The sequence below is a fragment of the Antechinus flavipes genome, chromosome 3, assembly GCF_016432865.1.
Source record: "Antechinus flavipes isolate AdamAnt ecotype Samford, QLD, Australia chromosome 3, AdamAnt_v2, whole genome shotgun sequence".
NCBI lineage: Eukaryota > Metazoa > Chordata > Mammalia > Dasyuromorphia > Dasyuridae > Antechinus > Antechinus flavipes.
In genome coordinates, this window is record NC_067400.1 from 75,428,601 (window position 1) to 75,452,326 (window position 23,726).

The 23,726-nt window shown below is 32.3% G+C and overlaps 1 protein-coding gene across 1 annotated transcript in view; it reads left to right on the plus strand.

Annotated features, from left to right (window-relative positions):
- Positions 1–23,214, plus strand: part of PTH2R (parathyroid hormone 2 receptor) — an 85,419-nt gene extending 62,205 nt beyond the window's left edge. Inside the window, exons 7-10 of the mRNA XM_051983662.1 lie at positions 9,238–9,332; positions 18,563–18,701; positions 19,926–19,967; positions 21,927–23,214. Coding sequence (XP_051839622.1) covers positions 9,238–9,332; positions 18,563–18,701; positions 19,926–19,967; positions 21,927–22,322 — 672 coding nt within the window. The 3' untranslated portion in view covers positions 22,323–23,214. The remainder of the gene's footprint in view (positions 1–9,237; positions 9,333–18,562; positions 18,702–19,925; positions 19,968–21,926) is intronic.
- The last annotated feature ends 512 nt before the right edge of the window (positions 23,215–23,726 follow it).

Consider the following 23,726-nt stretch of genomic DNA (forward strand, 5'->3'; position numbering starts at 1 on the left):
AGTGGTTTCCTATTATCTCCTGGAATACAAATAGAAAAGGAAAAAAGCAGGCTATCTTCTAGTACCTCATACTTTTCTATTAGATATGTATGCCAATGGATACAAGTGCTTTGATACTTTAACTTCTCTATGATCTTATGGATGGAGGTATTCTTTCCAATGGTTTAAATCTCAACCAAACCATGCTTTCTTATCTTGTACAGATGTTATTCAGAAAGTTTCTTTTCTATCATTCTGCCACTGCAAATTCAGGAGAGCACACATGTGAAAGGCTATTGTTTTCTTTATTGCCTGATTTGCCGTGGCTAAAGAATTTGTCACCATTTAATTCCAGACTACTTAGAAACTTCTCAGCATTTAGACTGGCTTTTATAAGTCAGACATAATATGGTATCACATTTGAAAACTTTCCAATATGGTGAAAATTAATAAAGCCTGTGCTTCATAGGTATAATTTTTAAGAACCCAGGATTACAGACATACCATAATTAATCACTCAAGGGAGGGTTCTATTTAAGTAATAGGCAAATAAAAATAGGAAAACTTAGCATAGTGCCCAGCACACAGTAAGTGCTTTATAAATGCTTGTTGTTGACTCAAGCGTATTAAAAACTTGGATGGGATGAGGCAAAATCAGAAAGAATATCATATTAAAAGTTACATACAACCTGAATTTGAACCTGAAAAAAATTCTAAGAGCTAGATGTCAGTAGGATGTGTTCAGATATAAGAACAATGCAAAGGCAATAACATAGAAAATAAGAGTTCAAGCAATAGCAGATAGGTCATTTTTGCTATGGGTTGTAGAGTGTGTGGAGGGAAGTAATGTGAAATGTCTAGGAACATTGATTTTAGTTAGATTATGAAGGTTTTTAAATGACTTACTGAGGAATATTTGTGTCTTAAAAAAAGCATCTATATAAGATAAGAAGGCATTGAATCCAGCTCTGTATCAACATGTTAAAAAAAAAAAAAAAGAAGCCACTAGAAAAGAAATTTTAATACTAAGGGGTCATGATCAGATCTTTGGTTTGAGATTATTTTAGTAGCTATACAGAAGATATACTGGAAAAAATGAGAAACTCAAAGAAACAAGATGAATTAGGAAGCTAATGCTAATGGAGGTCTGAATTAAGATGGTAGGCATAGGAAAAGAGAAAAAGTGGATGCATGAGAAGTTTTGACAGAAGGATTTAATAACCGACTGTGTAAAAGAAATAAAAATTATTATGAATTGAAAATAACAATGGAAATTGGAAAGATCGTGGTACTTAACAGAAATTGATAATACATAGAATAATTGGTAGAGGAAGATTAGGATAAATGATGAGGGGTTCTGTTTTGGACATTTTCAGTTTGAGATTTGGAAAACATCACATAAGTTATGATCATTAAAGCTCATTTTTGACAGCTAGTCACATAATTTTCTTTCTGAAAAGAACCTTAATGCAGCTAGGAAATGCAGTGGATAGAGGGCTGGGCCTGAGTCAGAAAGACTTATCTTCCCAAGTTCAAATCTGGCCCCGGTCACTTACTAGCTGTGTGACTTTGGGCAAGTCACTTCATCTTGTTTGACTCAGTTTCCCCATAAAGAAAATAACCTGAAGGAGAAAATGGTATACTCATTTAAAATCTTTGCCAAGAAAACCACAAATCACAAAGAGTTGGACATGAGTAAAAATGATCAAACAACTATTAAAGTATCCATCTCATCCCATAAGCCTATCACAAATATTTAGTTATCTTTTCCTTAACTATCTACAAGGTAACTACCCCACAATCATCCTCAAAATATTATTTTCATATTCAATAAGTCTTACTATAATGGTGCTCTAAAAAATAAAAAAAAAAGATTTTCTTCCATATATTTAGCCAAATTTTCCCAACTTTAAATTAATCAATAATCAAAGATATCCTTATCTTTCTTTATGCTTTTCCAAACAATTCATATTTCTTCAGTTTTGCTTGGTCCATTGTCTCATTTCAACAACCTTTGATTAAAGATGTATTATATCCAGATAATTATGCTGTTATACTTCTCTGAACTCCATCTAGTTTTTCTACATTCATATCAAAATATTTACTGATAAAAACATTTTTTAAAAAAATTCTAACAGGAATAATTATTTATCTCAATGCCTTTTGTTATAAAAATTGAATTTTGTAGATATTTCTGAAAGCATTCTCCCCCACACACACACACCAGTTTCTATATTTTAATCCCAGACATGACAAAAAGAATGAAGCATTATGACCACTTCTACTCAAGTAATCCAATAATTTTTTTTAAAGTAAAAAGATAACCATTTAATTTTTTATTCTTTAGATTCTTTATTAATTCTTAAATTACTCAATGTTCACTTGGTCCAATGGGGACTTATGAGAAGATCTGTGTCTAGATATGAAAGAATGGGGTAAGAGGCAATCATGAGCCTGAAACTATTCAGTGAGTAAGGAACAAGAACAGAAGCAAGCAGTAGACATATGATTCTGGGCCTGCATTAACACCTCAGATACTGCCAATTTCAAGCAAAATCATGTAGAGATTTTCCAAGACAGAGAGCCCAAAATAAGAGGAAAACTATATTTCTGTACTTCTGAATCTACAAGCCTGCCAGCTGTTTTTGGTCAGAACCAGCAGCTATCTAATGGAGCTCTATGAGAGACAAGTCCATACTTCGAGGCCTGGACTTAAACCAGGTTCAGGAATTTGCAAAATTCAAACAAGTATAGAAGAGCAATTAGACTGCATGCTAGGTTGATCACTTTAGATTCATTGAAAGTTTGTAGGTTCCCAGAGTATTCTCTGTCAGACCTATATAGTACTTAATGTCTGGAGAAAGGAGCAGCAAGAGGATCCAAGAGAATACAAAACCAAGAAAGCCCCAGAATTTCCTTCCAAAAGCGGGAGGTACTTGTCCCTATCTAAAGTTTTTATTTTGAAAATAATTCTGGGAGAATGACAAAAAAAAAAATCCAGATCCCACCATGAGAGTTATTATGATGACAGGAACATCCAAGTCACAAACATCAATGAAGAAATTAATTCCGAAGCATCTAAAGAATAAACTTCAAAGTAAAACACAGATTCACAAGTGCAACCAGAATTACTGAAACAAATGCATCGAGATATTATCAAATCATTATCAAAATGATATCAAATTTTCAGATTATCAAAAAGGGATTTTTGATAATTTTATAGATGAAATAAGAATGCTAGGGGAAATAACTGAAAAAATAGACCTAAGACTTAGAAAGAGCACAAGAAGTATATAATCTGTAATGACTGCGTATTTAAAATCAGCCGGAGTCAGGAATTCAGGTTAAGGGAAAAATCTTCAATATTTATTGAAGTGAAGAGGTGAATAAAGATTGTGATAGCAATATGGGCAAGAAAGATTGCTATAGCAATATGGGCAGCTGCGACAGGAAGCCAGCTAACAGAGAGCGATCCAAGCTGAGCAAACCGTCGCAATAGCAATCCCAAAAGTCTCTCCTTCCCCTTCCTTTTCCACTCCCCTGCCTCCACTCACCAAAATTGTCATTTCCTATACAACACATCAGGACTTGCACAAAGAGTGGGCAGGGGCCATTCTTTCCCCAAGCTTATATATATATATTTTGTTTTCTTTTGTTTAATTTTATTTTTTTTAATTTTATTTTTATTTAGTAATTACTTTATATTGACACTCGTTTCTGTTCCGATTTTTTTTTCCCTCCCTCCCTCCACCCCCTCCCCTAGATGGCAAGCAGTCCTTTATATGTTGGATATGTTGCAGTATATCCTAGATACAATATATGTTTGCAGATCCAAGCTTATATATTAATAGAGTATGGTCCAATTACTATTTAGCTTCATGTGCTTGGGACCTCAGTGCATCAACTCAAGCCTCAGCCCATTACATCTCCCGCTTTCTTTTGTTTTAGAACACAGGTGATCATGCCATCTCTGACTCCTCAGGGAGGTCAGAGCCCCCAAGGGGAAGTGATCACACCCTCCCTGACTTCTCAGGAAAGGAGGTAAAAGCACCAAAAAGGAGGTGATCACGACCCCCCTGACATCTCAGGAAGGGAGATGAAAAGCACCAAAGGGAAGTGGGGGTTGCTAGCAGGTTTCTGGGCTCAAGGGTCTTATTATGCACAAACCCATCAGCATGGGAACACATAGCACATAGCACATAGCAACAATGCAGAGGCTATTAGTGATGACTCTCCCCACAGTCAGTGCAGGCTTGATGTGGTGTAACAAACATGAATTATACATCCAAGTAAAGGTATAACAAACAATATAAATCAACATTATGATGTAAATGATTGCCAGAAGTCCTAGAAGGAGAGTATGTGAACAGCAGTCACACATACACCTCTTCAGCAGCCAAGAGATAGTCCAAAACCAATCTATTGCCCATTGCTTCACATATCAGGGAATCCAATGATCCCCCCAAGTTTTTGAAGTCCAGCAAAAGTTTTTTTATATCTTAGGGAATCCAATGATTCCAGCAGATTTTGAAGTCCTGTAACAGTCTTATCATTTCTCAGAAAATCCAATGATTCCTGAGGGCTTTCAAGTCCTATGTCTCAAAAAATCCAATGATTCCTGAGGGATTTAAAGTCCTACAACAATCTAATGTCTCAGAGAATCCAATGATTTCTAAGGGTTTTGAAGTCCAATGATTTTCTGTGTCCATGAGTCAAACGCCATAACTGCCACACTCTTTCAATAGTGAGCACAATCAGCAACAGAACCACCCGCCAAATGTAATGACCGCGTATTTAAAATCACCCGGAGTCAGGAATTCAGGTTAAGGGAAAAATCTTCAATATTTATTGAAGTGAAGAGGTGAATAAAGATTGTGATAGCAATATGGGCAAGAAAGATTGCTATAGCAATATGGGCAGCTGCAACAGGAAGCCAGCTAACAGAGAGCTATCCGAACTGAGCAAACCGTCGCAATAGCAATCCCAAAAGTCTCTCCTTCCCCTTCCTTTTCCACTCCCCTGCCTCCACCCACCAAAATTGTCATTTCCTATACAACACATCAGGACTTGCACAAAGAGTGGGCTGGGGCCATTCTTTCTCCAAGCTTATATATTAATAGAGTATGGTCCAATTACTATTTAGCCTCATGTGCTTGGGACCTCAGTGCATCAACTCAAGCCTCAGCCCATTACAATAATCTTACTGAAGAAAGACTCTCTGAAACTTTGAATAAAACAAATGAAAGTTAATAATTCCATGAAATAACAAGAAAACATTCAACAATGTCAAAGGACTAAAAAATAGGACATGTAAGGTATTTCTTATAGAAACAGCTGATCTACAAAAGAGCTAAAAGAGAGAATATAAGAATCATTAGACTCCCTGAAAATCTGGGTATAATTATATAATGAAATTATGCTTATATCTCATAGAATCGAAGAGAAAAATTGAAATGAAATCCAGTAGTCACTTCATGAAAGAAATTCCACAATTAAAATTCCCAGGAACCTTGTAGCAAAAATCAATAAATATCCTAGTTTAAAATTAAATTTAACAATTAATAACTAGGTTTAAAAAAAGAATTAAAGATCTGAGAAGCTAAAGTCACCATTACACAAGATGTAGCAGCCACCACTACAAAGTTGCAGAGAGCTTGGAATATAATATTACATTAGTGAATATGATATTCAAAATCTTTGGTCCAAATATTCCACTGATAGAAGTATACTTTCCCCTGGGTAAACCAAAGGCAGATAATAGAGCCCATTTATACACCAAAATAGTCATAGCAACACTTTTGTGAAAGCAAAGAACTCAAACAACAATAAAAATACTCATTAGTGATATAGAAAACATTGTTTCAGTGTTTTTATGTCCAGATATTGTTGTTATACACCCAAGTACAAAAATAAAAGCAAAAAAAAAATACAAAAAAGCCCTAACCTAAAGGAATTTATGTTTTAATGATTAAAAAAAAAAAAAAAAACAGAATAGTGGAGAAAGTGATAGGTAGGGTAGTAGCTCAAGGGCAAGGCTACTGGGGAGGAAGACAAATGCCTTGATAATAATTAGTCAATCCTGAAGTGAGCATGGCCTACCCACCTCATTAAATAGTGGTACAAACCAAGATATCATCACCTACGAATACTTGGGCAGGATGGGGGAAGGAGAATGGTCAAAAAAAAATGATGACACATGGATGGATGTAATTGAATATTAGTACTTCACCATGATAAATGATAAAAATAAACTGTTTAGAGAAGCATTAGAATTAATATGAATTAATGCAAAGTGAAGAGGACACTAGGGAAATAATTACTTGTTCTTCAGTTATTTCTGCTTTTTCATTGACCATTACACACCAAATCTGTGTATGGGATTCTCTTGGCAAAGATAGTGAAATGGTTTGCCATTTCCTTCTCCAGTGGATTAAGGCAGACACAATTATATGAAAGTAGCTTGCCCAAGGTACATAGCTAATAAGTGTCTGAGGCAGGATTTGAACTCATGCTCTTCCTGACTCCAGATCCAATGCTCTATTGGCTCAGTTAGGTGAGTGAGCCTCCACTTAAGTACTCCAACAATGTAATTGAAAATAACAATGAAATTGACTATTGTGAAATTAAAATGATCTATATAGGCCATGGAAAAAAGTTGAGTCCTTATCTTCTTTATTACACAGATAGAAAACTATTATACAGATGGGAAAAATAATATGTTGCTTGGTTTTGCTGATTATATTTTATATATATATATATATATACACACACATATATATATAATTCTAATGAATATTAACATAATCATACATTATTTCAAATGTTTTGAAAAGAGTAATATATGTGTGTGTTTGTGTTTGTTCATATAGGCACACAAACTCATAATTGTGTATTTGTATTTTATATGTAAAAATTATAAAGGACTGTGATATAACAACAAAAGACATTATACTTTAAAATTTTTACATCATTTACCTCTTATCTATTGGTTTCATATATATCTTAGATATCAAATGTATAAATCATGATTGTTAATATTCTTTTCTACATTTTTTTCTTATTTTAGCTGTAACTTCTGTCATGTGAAAGGTTTTTTTTTTAATTTTATGTAATTTCTTTTCTTTTTTTTTTTTTTAATGATCACATACATTGCATGTTTGGCTAGAAATTACCTACTTGTTATGGTTAACAAGAGTTACCTTCTTAAAGTGTTCTTTTTAATTATATAACCTTTTATATTCAGGTTGGGATTATTATTATATATTCTATAAGATGTTGATCTAAACATCTAGTTTCTGGCAAAATGATTACTGTTTTTCCCAGTAATTTTTGTCAAATATGGAATCTTTTCCTAAAATAATTGATGTTTTGAGTTTTGCTAAACTTTGAGTAATTTTTTAAAATAACTTTTGACTCTTGTAAATCTAATTTCTTGGAATGATCTAGTTTTCTAGTACTGAATCAATATGATCATCAATCAATCATTTTTTTTTTTTAGTGGTATGACATGACTATCCTGATAGCTCCATTAGAAAATTTGCTTATGTATACTGTGCCTATAAAGGATTTTAGAATGATATAAGACAATGAAGTTTTTGTTTTAAAAGATAAATAACAATAAGCAAGTATGGCTCTGCAGTATACAGGGACATGGTAAGCTAATCTACTAGCATCTGAGCTAAGAATTTGTTCCCCTTGTCCCATAGATAATTTATTGTATTGATATTCCTGTATGAATTATTGTAAGAAATTACAAAAATTGTTAGAAAATAAAGTTTGAATGTCATGAAAATCACATCATGCTGAAAATTATTCTAAGAAAAATATTTCATTTGAGTTAACCACACAGCCAAATTCCCAGGAGACAGCCAGCCATTTAGAATTCACCAAGAAATGGACAGTTTTGGATTGTTCAGCAAGTTCTGATTTTTTCTGCATAAGAGGATTTGTGCAAAGCCTGTGGGATGAGACAAGAACTTGAATAAATTGGTCTTTAAATTTGCAAGATGTGAAATCTATTATTCTTTCAGGTATTTATTATTGTTCATTGTAATTATGTTTTGAAAAAAAAAAAGAAAGGGCAAGATACAGAGCCCAGGCCTAGCACTGAAACAGCTCTTTCACTTCCCACCCTATCACCCATCAGTATTAAAGTAAACTGTTTATCAATAGGAGCCAGAATCAGAGGTGAAACAACTTGTTTGTGGTTACATGAATTAAAGTTTCCATAAGCAGAATTCAGATACAAACTCTTTTCACTATACCATATTGTTCTCTCATGTCAAAAATACTAAAGATGCTTGTGGAACATGGGAAATTCTGGGTGGACCAGCTAGACAATATTTTTTGTACAGTAGGCATTGACTCCCTTCTCCCCATGTATGACTATAACTCTTTCCCTGAAGTGTACATGATTTCCAAGAGAATCTATGTATATTTCTTGTTGCATATATTTTATATTTGTATTTACTTATCTGCATATATATATATATAATTTTTTTTCTCTAGTAGATAGAAAACTGCTTGCGGAAAAAATGTTTTATTATTTCACCTCTAATATCTAGCATAGTGTTTCACTAAGGTATAGGGCCTTCCTAGTGAAAAAAACTGCTCTTACCAATAGAACTTGGTGACTAATCTACAACTTATGGAGGTATCTTTTATTTTGCTGTGTTATGAAAGTGCTTGTTTTGTTTCATACACTGAAAATAAAATAAATTTGTTCTATAATTAAAGAAAGAAAAAAAGAAAAACAGTTAAATGATTCACTGACAATAAGACAAAAACTATATATCAAAAGGCCTCACCTTCCCAAGTCAAAAAATATTTTTTTTAATCCAGTACACCATTCAGTCTTAATAAATGATTGATAATGTTAAAAAGTTTGCCTATAAAATTCCTTGATACATTCCATTTAAAATATCTCCTGTAGGTGTTTATGATCTGTCAGAATAAAGTTAATACTAGTATTTAAGTTAATCAGCCAATTTCATTTTCTAATACTGTTCTTCACTCTTTTTAAAATATCTCTCTCACCTAATGCAGTGTTTAAGGTGACATGTAGCATGTGCTAAGTCCTGCTATATAGATTGCAATTGAAAATAGATTACATGGATACCTCTAAGATATTTTATTCAACTAGGATGAATGATTTTCAAGACTGAGCCCCAGGATATGTAGCCAGAAGTGTGGTTCATATTTATTTATACAAAACAAATTGAAGCATAGCTGATTTTTTTCTCATATTTTGTTTTTCAGCTGAACTTTATTTTATTCCTCAACACTGTGAGGGTCCTGGCCACTAAAATATGGGAGACCAATGCTGTGGGATATGATACAAGAAAACAATACAGGTAATAGTGGGATAGGAATCCATCAAAGGTTTGTCTTGATATCTCTATGTAAGAAAAAAATCAGAAATCAAAGAAACAAACGTTTATAAGAAATGTTTAGTTTATTACCCTGTTCTTATTTCATTGATAGAAAAGCTTGGATATATTTTATGAAAATATAAGTGATGTTTACAAACATAATTGTCATTTTTGGTGCTAGCATAGAATATTATTAAGGACCATGTCTAGGTGAAGGGGCAGTTCAATTCTCCAAGATCCTCCACAGCTGTGAATCATAACACTTGAAGGAGTAAAGCAGCCTTTGCAGATATTCCTTGTGGATTGGGAATGAAATAAATTGGAAGCAAGAGGAGAGAGGTCAGAGAACTCAACTGCCTCTTAATCTCCTTGTATCATCATCATCTTCTCACATGAAGAGATTCAATCTACAGGTATGAGTTAGACCTCCAGCAGCCACTGGCAGGTGGCGCCTTTTCTTTCTCTTCATATGCTTTAAACTGATCTACTTCAGATAAATTGTGTATTATCTTAAATACAGAAACAACGAGCATTCCCCAAATTATTATGATGGATTTGCTTTGTTTAGAGACCTAGAATCTTAGTTAGAAGGGTCACTGTTAGTCACCGGAATACCCTATATAATTACTGAATGAGAATCCCTGCACTAATACAAAGGTCATCTACCCTTTATTTAGGTGACAAGAATCCCAATTATTTCCAGAAGAAGCCCATTCTACTTTGCAATAGTTAAGCAGTATTTTTCTTAAATCCTTTTACTTTATCATTACTTTATGGCACATACCATAATATCAGTTCTTGGATAGTCACACTTCTGTGATTTTCACATAAATGCCCTTCATTATGCATTCCTCTTCTAGTTCCTGGATTTTCTTATCTAAATATGCCTTCTTAATATATAATATTATTCTAAGTCCACCCTTTTTATCTTCTATTTTTAAAATATATCCTTTTAAAGTCATAGCTACTTAGAGATTTCATTCCTTTATATCTTAGTAACACCTAAGAACGAATTCAAATTTGTCTATTGTCATTAGAGTCTATAATTCATCTTGTTTTTATATCAATTTTGTGTATTTGTATATAAATTTTAGTCCATGGCTCAATTATTGAAATACAGCCCTCCATCTCCTTAAGTCACCTACTTCTCTCCTTTCTACTATTCCAGTGTGTCTTTTTCTTCAACTCTAACTCATTTTCTGGACTTGGGTCTTTCTCAAATATTGTCAAATTCAATATCAGCTCTTTTTGATGATTTCAGAGTCCCCCAAAATACTTTGACCACTTATTCCTTCTCATATCTCTTCTCCCACAAAATGTGGTCAGGAAATCCAGTAGAACAAATACATTCATTCTTTCATTTTAATTAGTCCCACAAAATGTTTTTTTAAAAAAAACCTTCAAAGGTGTTAATTATACTCTTCTCTCTTAGATAATGAAGTGGATTTGAATATTTACTTCCACAATCAAAGCTTTCAAGCCAAATAAAAGCTATAGATTCATCTTCACATTAATGGAGAATTTAATGAAAAACCTTTAGAAGAACATGAAAATTCTATCCTCCTTCCACAGACTAAATGAAACTTGAAGAGACCTTGAAGACAATATTATCTAATCACATCATTTAATAATGAGGAAAGGGTCAAGATCATGCAGTGACTACTGTTTAGGTGGGGTTAGAGCAGAGTTTTTCATGACATCAGCATATTAAGCTTTTCAAAAAATGTTTAAATGGACAAATACACAAAAGAAAAAAATTCCCTTAATCATCATTAGATAGGTCAGTATCTGAAATCAGTCTTTTGAGTAATGTTTTGTTTGGTAGTAAAATCATGACATCTCTGAAATACAAAGAAAAAATGAAATATTTTCATACCAATCATCCCTCCTCATGATAGTCACATAGTAGCTAATATAGAGTGAGTAATAGATTTCTGTTCTTCACTAACCCTTTAGATATGATGCTAACACCATTGGCAATAAAAAAAATCACTGGAAATTTAAAAAAAATTATTAATATACCCCAAATCTCATAAAAGAAAGAGGACAGCAAATATATAGCATCACATCTGCCTTTTCAGCGCTTACTCTGCCATCTTCCTTCTCATGCCCACCTATGCCCAATCTTCTCTGCTTTCTCTAACACTTTTTCTCTTACATTCACAAAAATGAAGTTTCAGTCATGTAATTTTAGCTGAAACAAAGAATTTTACATCTAATATTTGGTTTTGGATGCTGGTTTTTGGGGAGAATTTGATTACCCCTTCCCACATATGAACCTAGGACTAGAACAAGACTTTCTTTTCCTAAACAGAAACTATTTGCTACCATATGGATACCCTTTTTAAAATAAAATTTACTACTCTATAGCGCCCCTCAGTTTGAATTCTGGCCTTGCAATTTACTAGAATCTTGAGCAAATCACTTCATCTTTATAAATCCAAGAATTCTCCTCTTTGGACCACATTATCTACAAGATTCCTTCTACCTCTAAATTTCTGGCTTTCTTCAAAACACAACTCAAATATTATCTTAGATAGATGGTCTTTCCTAGTCTTCCCTTCTCCTTTTTCCAGTTACTACTGCCATCCATTCAAAGTTAATTTTCATCTAATCTACATGTTTTATATGCCTATTTATGTATGTGTTCTCTTGCATTAGAATTTAGACTCTTTTAGTTCAAGGATGACTTTCATTTTTTACTGGAACTTGGTACAGTGTCTGAAACAAAATAATCACTTAACAAATGATTGTTAATTGATTGTTTGAACCTACAACAACTATTTCATCATCTCTTTAGAGAGAAGCATCCTAATAGCTCCTGATTTCAAAATCAAATTATTCCTTGTCATTTAATAAACACTAATAAGTAAATATTTTTCAAGTACTCATGAGCCAAACATTGTGATAACCACTAAGGATACAGAAAGAGGGAAAAGATAGTCTGTGCTCACAATTTAACAGGATCCAAATACAAAAAATAAAATAATCTGGATTCTAAAAAAATTTATTTAAAATGCAAGAAGTAAATGTATAAATGTATACAGAAAAACTATAATGAGAATAAGTACAAATACATGCAATATATTTAAAGATGAGATAGTTTGGAAGGGAGGGTACTAGCACTCAGAGGGAATCAGTAAAAGCTTCATACAAAAGGTGATCCTTGAGTTAATTCTTATAGAAAAAGAGATATCCTTAGAAGTGAAAAGGAGGGACATCATTAAAGGTTTGGCAGGGGCAGCCAATTTGATACAAATATATAATGTGATTATATTTTCATTTAACTTCTAATTGAATTTTTCTAATTAGCAAATATTCTTGACTCTGAGTTACTATCTTCCTTTTCTTCTGTTCTATTTTCAAGGTTTCCTTGAGATGACCCTTTTAAAAAATTGTTTTGTGTTGGGTCATTGATATAGTCATTATTCTCTTGTGACTTAATTTAATGACTGATCCTCCCTCCACAAGCCAGCCACAAAGCATATACTGTCAGATAAAAATGAATTGAGAATTCTAAGGCACTGAAAAATGGGATTCTCTTTTTTCTAATAAGGAATTTGCTATAATTATGTTTAGATGGTATGAGTGAACTTATGAGTAGTAATTATGAAGAAGAGATTGATTTTTTTCCCACCCTTTTCTCTATATTGACTATGAAAATCTATTAATTGCTTTCTGCAATCTTATCACCATGTATTCAGAAAGGTTTCATTCTATAAATAATAAGGCTGAAATTCTGATCCAATTCTTGCTTTGAAAATAAATGCATAAAAAAGATAGTTTTGTGCTAACATTAGTTAAATTTAAATTTCAATCAAATATTATACTTATTTCAAAATATGTTTTCACATTCTCATATAACTTAGTTATGTTAAAAATAATAATGCATGACATTAAATCTATTGATAATAAGATTATGAAATTATGATATTAAATCATGAGATGAAATTTATTTTAATAAATACTTCCCACTTAAATACTGTTTTCATTTTATAAGCATTGATCTGGTCTCCTGGGAAAGCATGAAAATTAAGAAGAAGCCATACACAATGCACAAATTATCACTCCTAAAAATAAATATTTCCTTCTTTTAAACAGTACTATATTATTTTAAAACTGACTCTAAAATGGAATTAATTAACAGCTATTCTAGAGTTGCTATGCTAAGATCAGAGGAATTTATAAAATTTGAAAGTTTTTTTTTTAATTATCTTGTCAGTCTTTTGGCAAGACAATGGAAAATTGGAATCCTCATCTTTATATTTATAAACTGCCATGGAAAAATAATCTTAAAATTTTTCAATAGTTTTAAAGCATTAAATCATTCAAATATTAGAAAGCAAAATTGTCCTTTTCTAAGTTTTACTTGGACAATATCCACATTGTCAAAAGGAACCCAATAAATTTAACTTCATGCATTTTGTGATTCTCTTAGGCCCTTCCCTGATTATTTTGTATAATCATTTCATAGATGTTAATTTCTTCTTGTTAAAAGCTGTCTATAAAGCCTGGCTATATTGATAATGGATGCTATGCAAATGTTATGTATTTGTGTAGCGATAGGCCTGCCAAGTAAGTCAGCATCCTGTTTCCAAGATGTTGTAGAAACAAGTAAGATCCAAAGTTAATCCTGGAAAATTTGATCATTAAGCTCCATCTTAGTAACATCCATTAGGAATGAATGAAGATGAATGACTGATTGTGATATGTCTGAGACACACAAATTATTAATATTTTCACCTTACTTTTATTTGGAGGCTAAAGTGGAAAGTATTATTAAACAAACCAAGATGCATGAATGCAATAAATTTATATTGTTTTTGTTGAATATAAATTTTATATTCAAATTATAATAAATAATAGTTATGAAAAATTCAGAGAAGTATGAGAAAACAAAGGAAATGATGCAAAGTGAAGACAGAATAATATTTTTAAATACTTAACTGGAAGTTAAATTTCTGTTAGCAATAGTTGAAAATAAAGCATTAATTTTTCCCATCATCTTCTTGGGCATGCAAAAGTGTTTCCCAAACTCTTTAGGATCATGAGAGCCCCAGGTTAAAAATCCTTGCCCCAGAGTAATAAAATGCAATTTTTTTTCTTTCAAACTGGTATTATAAAAACATTCTAAGGCACTAAGGGTAAAGTTAATATGATTCCTCTCTGCTGTAGTCAATTCAATTAAAATGTACTGAGTGCCCACAAAATAGTTGGCACTAGAGAAGCAGCAATTAGGTGATATCCCACAGAGAGAGTAAAGCCTCTGATTCAGAGGGTTGAAAGCTTCTTACAGATGAGACATAAAATAACAAGCTTCAAATAGTTAGCATAGGAAATATCAAATAATATTCACATTTATTCCAGAGAGTCCTTTTGAAGAAAAGAGTTCTAAAGATGAACTTGGAATAATAGAAGAAATATACTTTGCAGAGAATAGAAGAGGATGATGAGGATGAGATGAGAAAACTAGGGATGCATAAGAAAAATTAGGATGATCTTTAGTAAATATATATTCAATTAATTTTTTCAAAATTCTATCAAAAAGACAACATCAATTATAAAAAAATTCACTCTGAACAAATTGGATTTATACTAATGGAAAAATGATTTAAAAAATGAAAAAAATGGAACACAGCCATGTTAATTTTTTTTTCAAAATTCATGATATCAATAGATTCACAAAAAGCCTTTGACAAAACACGGTTATACTTTTTAAAAAGCTCTCTAAAGTACAACCACAAAAGGACTTTTCATATAGAAATCTTTTGAGGTATAAGTATATCATGTAGGATTTAGAGCAATGCCTGTCAAATGCTTATAAAGGCAAATATTACAAATTCCTTTTCCCCTAATCTACTAATTTTTACTTTGTAAATTTTTCTCACTGGGATCAAAACACAAAAATTAGTTATTTATAATATGATAAAAATACAATCTAAAAAAAGTATATCGGCAATAGAAAACCACCCCAAATTCAATAGTAAATAAAGGATGCTCGCCTTTCTTCACTGTAATTTTAAATGGTGTTAGAAATGCTAAGGAGAACAAACAAGTTAGAATAAGAAATAAAAGACATAAACAAAGGCAAAGAAGACACGACAATATCTTTATTTGCTGATGATGTTATGATGTATTCAGAAAACCCTGAAGAATCAGCAAAGAAACTAATTGAAGCTATCAACAGATTCAATAAAGTAGCAGATTATAAAATAAACCTATAAAAACCATAGCAATTCTATGAAGCAATTATAAAATCCAGAAGGAGCTAATAGAAAGGGAAACTTCTTTGAAAATAACTTCAAAATATATTTAAAAATCTGAAAGTCATTCTACCTAAGCATAAAAGAAAATAATTATGGACATTACTATGGTGTAATAAAACTAACAGTACCATATAATCTAATAAATATATAGTGTCAGACATATCAAACTATCAGGTGGATACCTTAAATGGATATGAAAAAAATTATAAAATTAATTTGAAAGAACAAGATATAATGGAGGGAGAAGATAGAAATTCAGTGGACTAGCACTCCAAAATGTCAAATTATATTCTACATCAGTGATCATAAAAATTAGTTTTGCTGGTTATAAAAATAGAAAAGTAGATCAGTGAAATATTATATACACTATCAGAAACATACAATAACCCAATGCTCAAAAAACTCCAAAACATAAATGACTTGGTGAAGAATTCCATATTTTCAACATTATTATTAAAATTACTAAGAATTTCTAGGGAGCTATTTGGCAGAAATTAGATTTAAATGAACACCTTACACAGTAGGTTCCAACTAAATATATAACTTGGATGTTAAATGTCACAATATTTTTAATAGAAGAAAAATTTGATTGATCCCTTTTACATTTGTGGCAGAGGTAGAATTTTTAACCAAACAAGGAATAGATTAAAAGAGTAAAAATAGGAGAATTTGACTACATGAAATTTAAGATTTTTGTACAATCAACACAACTAAGATAAGAAACGCAATTGTTTTTGAGGGGAAAATCATGCCAAATGTTTCTATTACAGTTTTAATGGCTAAGATATACAGTTAACTAACACAAATAAATATAGAAAACCAAGAGCTCATTCCCCCAGAAGGATAAGTGATCAAACAATATGAATAAATAGTTCTCAAAGAATTGAAAGCTATCAATTATATGACATTTCTAAATAGTTAAAAAGTATGAGAGGGTGATTCAAATTCAAATTCACTTCACAACTAGCACATTGGCAAAGATAACAAAAACTACCAGTGTTGGATGGAGCTGTGCAAATTCCAACAGAATCAGTAAAAATGTGAAGCAATAGGATAGTATGGAAAGTAATTTAGAATTGTACTGTCACTAAATTGCTGGTAAACTTTCACACTCTGTATTCTCCCAGTTAGACATATACTCCAAGAAGGTTAAAAATATATGCGTCCCATTGATACATTGTTGGTGGAATTTTGAATGCATCCAACCATTCTGGAGAGCAATTTGGAGCTATGCTCAAAAAGTTATCAAAGTGTCCATACCCTTTGATCCATCAGTGTTACTTCTGGGCTTATATCCCAAAGAGATCTTAAAAAAGGGAAAGGGACTCATATAAGCAAAAATGTTTGTGACAGCTCTTTTTTTAGTGGCTAGAAACTGGAAAATGAATGCCCATCAATTGGAGAATGGTTGCATAAGTTGTGGTATATGAATGTTATGGAATATTATTGTTCTTCTGTAAGAAATGACCAGCAAGATGATTTCAGAAAGGCCTGGAGAGACTTATATGAACTGATGCTGAGTAAGATGAGTAGAACCAGGAGATCATTATACACCTCATCAACAATGCTATATGATGATCAATTCTGATGAACGTGGCTTTCTTCAACAATGAGATGAACCAAATCAGTTCTAATTGTTCAATAATGAAGAGAACCAGCTACACCCAGTGAAAGAACTATGGGAAATGAGTGTAGACCATAATATAGTATTTCCACTCCTTCTGTTTTTGTCTGCTTGCATTTTTGCTTTCCTTCTCAGGTTATTTTTACCTTATTTCTAAATCCAATTTTTCTGGTGCAGCAAGATAACAGTATAAATATGTATATAGTTATTGTATTTAACATATACTTTAACATAATTAACATATTTTGGTCTAACTGCCATCTAGAGGAGGAGGTAAGGGAAAGGAGGGGAAAAGTTGAGACAGAAGGTTTGCAAGGGTCAATATGAAAAATTACCCATGCATATGTCTTGTAAATAAAAAGCTATAATCATAATAATAATAATAAATATGGGTCCCCTATACAGGAAAAAAGCTTTTTGGAGAAATAGAATTATCATTTATATAGCACTTTCACCTTTGCAAAGCACTTAAAAATATTATCACATTTTAACCTAATGAGAACTCTAGGAGATGTTATTAATATGGTTTTACAAATGATGAAACTGATGCAAACAGAAGTTAAATGCATCCATGGTCACACAGCTAGTAAATATTTGAAACCAGATTTGAATATGAATATAATGGAATATTATTGTGCCAAGAGAAACAATAGTTATGAGGAATTCATAGAATTATGGGGGAGATTTAGCAATTGATGAAAAGTAAAACAAACAGGAAACATACACATATGTGTATCATAATGATATGAAAATGGAAAAATATTTTACATGAAAGCTGGGTTATTATAATGACTATACTTGGCCTGACACTTAACCCTAAGTTCAGAAATCAGGGATGTTTAGGACAATGTAAAGTAATTCATTTTTATGACTATTACCACAAAAATTCATATTGTGATCGAAGAATTTTTCTCAAGAAAATTCAGTGAATTGGAATTCTCATTATAGTCATTTTGCAAATAAAGAAATTTATTTAGAGAGTTGAAGTGATTTGCCCAAATTCCCAAATTTTAATCTTTTTACTGCAAGCCCTTAATGCTTGGAAAAAAGTCTACTAAGTTAAAGGAATAAAACAAGATTAAGGAAAAGTCAATGATAATAATTAGAGGAAATGAAACTGCAATACACTTTATGATTTGGAAGTAAAAGGAAGGAGAATAAGAGACAATGATAGCTGGGTTGAAAAGGGGATAAGTCAAGATAGACCAAAAAGCAAACAAAAAAATAAACAAAAACCAGAGATTCATTATTTCTTCTGCAAACAGGGTTTACTTTAAAATACAATAATTAATTCCAAGAAAAATCTTGTCTTTCTCTTTCAGAAAACTTGCAAAGTCTACTTTTGTTCTGATCTTGGTCTTTGGGGTCCATTATATTGTGTTTGTGTGTCTGCCCCACACTTTCACTGGATTAGGATGGGAAATCCGGATGCACTGTGAACTCTTCTTTAACTCTTTTCAGGTATAAAGGACAAAAAGATGATAAATTTCTCAGTTTTGCCCTTATTTTGACCAGTTTCCCTAGTTTCTTGTTTCTCTTTGACTAATGTACATACTCCACAACCATGTAAGAGCATAATCCTATTCTTTTTATGCTGACCATTTCAGGGCTGGCTTATTCTTTGTTCATAAGAGCATCACCTCTAAGAGCCCTTTCACATAAATGAAAACACAAATTCAGGATATATAATGATCTGTTTGGTGGAGAATTAATTGGATGTGATTATCAGATGTGATTTTCAGATGGAGCAGAAATTAACAGCTCCTTATATCTGCATAAGGTTTTAAAAAGTTTTCATACAGATTAACTGATTTGATTCCTGATTTGATTCCTATAGTGATCCTGAGAAATAGGTAGGTAAGCAAATTAAGATTTTGTTGTCATTGAGTTGGGATTCAGAACTGTGATTTCATAAGTGTAGGAAAACTCTCCTATAATGCAACTGGACAATGTTACTCTACCTTAGACAGAGATTTGTCTGAGGCACTAAGATATTAGTGTCAAAGATCTATCCATTTCTATCCAGTAGACTGCTTTGTTTATTCAAACAAGTATAATCATTCCCATTTTACATATAAGGAAACAGACTTAGAAAAGTAAAATATGTGACAGAATTGTGATTCCTTCTCAAGTCTTCTTACTCTAAGTTCAATGTTGTTTTTTTTTTTTTCATTATTCCATGTTGGTGTTGAGTATGTTGAAACTCTCAACACTGATCCTGATTCAGTACTCTGTCATTATACCATACTTGATGCCATTATTAGACTTTTTTAGGTAGCTAAAAATAACAAAAGGATATTGTGTAGACTTTCAATGATAACATAGCTAGAATTAGTGGAAACAAATTTAGAAATGAAATAAGTTCTACTACTTGTATTACTTAGATGACTGAGGAAGAAATAAATACCCAATGAAATAAGAGTGGTAAAATGCAAAGACTATTAAATCTTGAGTCAAATGATCTGAGTTCAAATTCCAATTCTCACATTTACTCTCTATAAACACTTTAGGTCTTTGAAAGAATTGGACTAAATATCCAGTAAGATCCCTTTAGGTTTTAAATCTATGCTCCTATGGTCTGGAAATTTGTGAAACATTTTTTATATCTATATATCAAAGAGATGATAATTTGTCCCTTTCTTTGAATACTCAAGTATACTAACTTCCTGATTTTTCATTCTACAGGGTTTCTTTGTTTCTATCATCTATTGTTACTGCAATGGAGAGGTAATTTGAAAATAGCATTTGTTAAGGATGTGATACCATTCAAGTCACCTTATAAAGGTGACAGTTTTTCCAATGCTAAGAGACAGGAGAAAGAGAAGTCATTTTCCTCTGCTTGACCAGTAAGCCAAAGTCCAATAAAAATTAACAAAACTTGTTAGAAAAGATTTCTTCATGGCATTCTACTCAAGTCAAATTCAGGATTCGAATCTTGGATCTAACATTGACTACCTGCTTAACCCCCAAAAGATCTGTTTACCTCCTTAGATTTTATTTTCTTCATCTATAATATGATGAGATTGGACTAGATAATTCTCTAATATTCCTTCTAATTTTCAATTCATGAAACTATGATTCTACTCTACTGATGTCATAAAACTTCTCAATTCCTAGTATAATTCAATAATATTTTGATTCAGCAAGCACTATTAAGCATCTGCTTCATACAACACACAGTGCTAGGCACTGAAGAAAACCAGTCAACAAGCATTTGTTAAGTGCCCACTACATACTTGTCTAAATGGAATTTGATCCCTTTCCTCTTGGGAACTAGAGTAGTTGTGTTTTATGTTCAGTCATTTCATCTGTATCCAACTCTTTGTGAATCCATTTGACATTCTTTGGCAAAGATACTAGAGTGGTTTATCATTTTCTTCTCCAGCCTATTTTACAGATGCAGAAACTGAGGCAAACAGGGTCAAGTAACTTGCTCAAGATAACACAGCTAGCAAATGTCTGAGGTTGGATTTGAACTCAGAAAAATGTTTTTCTGATTCCAGTTCTGACACTACTACTCTGCCATCTAATTGCTCATGGGGTCTTTTAGATATGCTTTAAGTACAAAAATAATGATAATGTATATAAAATCATTAAAGAGGTACCAAGTAGTGTCTAAATTTGCCAAACAGTGATTTAAAACCTCCCAGAACAAGTTAGATAACTTAGCCTCAAGGATACTGACCTTTTCTTTTTGATATTCCACGCATTTAAGCCTAAATTTAGTCCACATTTTCAAGAAATTGGATGAGCAAAAACCCCATTACATTAACTGCTCCTGTTAAAAACTGGTTATGGGCAAAAGTTAGGTAGTTTTAGTTGACTAGAAGTAATAAAAACTGGTGGCAAATTATGACCTAAATTTTTTAAGGTAGTTCTGCTGATGATCTAAACTGTTACAAATCTGATGTAAGCCCTGAAAAAGACATTGTGGAGAAAAAATAAATATAACTATGGCTCCTATTGATGCTGACTATTTATTCTGGACATGGACAAGGTTTTGAAATGAACAAGTTCATGCTTTCTTAAATTAAATTAAATTAAAAGGACTCTCATTGAATTTTTAGGGAGAAATTTTATGTCTTTGAGATATGTATCTTTGTATATGTGTGTTTGTTTACTGTTTCATTTTTTCATTTTTTCCCTAGGAGGAAAAAGTCATGGCAAATGTTATTTCAAATATCTTTGAGTTTCATGAGCATTTTAAGAATGGGGTACACCCTGTATCCCTCTTCTAGAATGCCACATCACTCTTTCCTTGGAGAATGAACATGATGAAACAAAAATCTGAGGATAAGTTCTAACCCAATGAAACCAATTTCTCATTGGTTGATACTCTTAATACTTTCCTCCTTTCCACATTTCTTCCCTCTTACAGTAATCCTGAGGAAACAATGATGAATTTTTTTTCACATTTCTATCACTTCTATCCATAATGAGCATTGAACAAATATTACTTACTTGTTAGATTGCTCCTTATTGTGTCTGCTTTCAGAAGATGCTTTCTTCTCCTTATCAATAAGCAATTTCTATTTGGTTCCATATACACTTTTAGCAAAGAACTTGAAAGTGGTCAAATACTTTTAGAAAAACTGCATTTTTATTCACATAATATATATATATATATATATATATCAATTAATTAATATATATTAATTATATAATAATAAAATTATTTTGCTTTAGGTTCAAGCTGAAATCAAGAAAACATGGACCAGATGGAATCTGTCTGTTGACTGGAAAAGGACAACTCCATGTGGTAACTATAGGTATGGCACTGGTCTCACCAACGTGACTCATAGTACTAGTAGCCAATCTCAGATGATGGCAAGTGCCCGTCTGGTGCTAATCTCTGGCAAAGCTCCTAGGAATATCAACAGACAGCCTGATAGCCATGTGAATTTACCAGGCTATGTCAGGAGCAACTCAGAACAGGACTGTCTCCATCAGTGGAACCATGAAGAACCCAATGAAAATGAAGAGAAGCAGGTGGATGCCATATCATTGAAGGAGTGTTTGAAGCCAGTGGGAACTATCAAGAATGCTGAAGAAAACAAAGGTGAAATTGAGGATGCTGTCTGAGTGTCTGAAATTAATGAGGTCATTTGGTTTTATTATGAGGGGGAAACTTTTTTTTTCCTGTGCCAAATTTGTTCACAGTTTGATGGTAAAGTATTAATCCTAAGAGTTATCCACCATTAAGAGGGTAATTCAATTATCATTAAAGTCATTAAATGAAAATTATAAATGTTTATTTTCACACGAAATGATCTTTGATTTGTACCTTGGTTTATAAGAATGTTGTATCTATTTAACCTATATGTAAATTTACATGACTGTAGTATGATAATATTTCACTGAATTGGGTCAGTCCCTAGGCAGAAAAGATCATCAAAAGTTCGTGTTTTCACAGATTGAAGCTGACCCCAAGAAGGTAAAGATTTCAGATGGCATCTGCCTGATTTTTGCCCCTTAAAAGTAAAATGTTGTCGTATCTCCCCTGCTAACCCCTTTGGTGAACTTTGACCATTGCCCTCATCTGAGCTATATAATAATACTATTAAGAGGACAGAAAGATAATTTGAAAGATCTGAGATTATGAAGAGCAAATAAGAAAATAAGTTTGCTGAGATTTGGGGAAACAACAACAACAACAACAAAAAAAATCTAATGGCCAATTGGAGCTCTTTTCTTTCTAAGAATAAGGAAAATTGCTACAAACCTGGTGCAGGATATAACTTCTTATTGCATGACACTTCTGCAAACTAGCAAGAGCCCAGTGCTTTATTTCTCGTGCTCCACTCAAAACCATTACATGGTGGGTCAAATAATGAATGAAACTTTAGAAGCTCATATTGGGAATGATCATTTATCTTTGTACTCAGTTGCACTATTTCAATGATGTTTCCTGAACCTGCTCTGTTACTGAATATTGTAAAATGGCATGTGGAGAAATTAAAAGCTTATTCTCTCCCTTCTGATGTCTTCTTTAACTTTATTGAAGCTCCACCATTTATTCCATTTTTCCTTCTTGAGATTGTTAGGCATTGACTTTTCCCATGGATGATTTTATTCATCATTAAATTTCAGGGTGCTTTCCCTTACTTTCCAGTCAACTCAAGACATAACTACACTGTGGTATTTGTTGATAAGTACTATTTGGTCCTATTTGAACTTAAGTAGGCTCCAGCTGGTCCCCTCAATTTACCCTTAGGACCTCTTTTCTCCACAATTACTGCTTTCATCCTAAAGTCAAATGCCTGCTCTAGGGTTAGATTAAATGATGTTCACAAAGAAATTTTTTTAAATAGAAAGTATTCTCCTCACCCCAATATAAAGAGTTTATATTGAAGACTTAAAATCTATCAGAAATTAAAAGTCAGCAAGCATTTGCTAAGCACTTCACTATGTTCCAGACATTACAGCAAGTCTTTTTCAAGAAGTATCAGCATGTCAAAGATAAAATAAAGAAGTTTAAGTAAAATG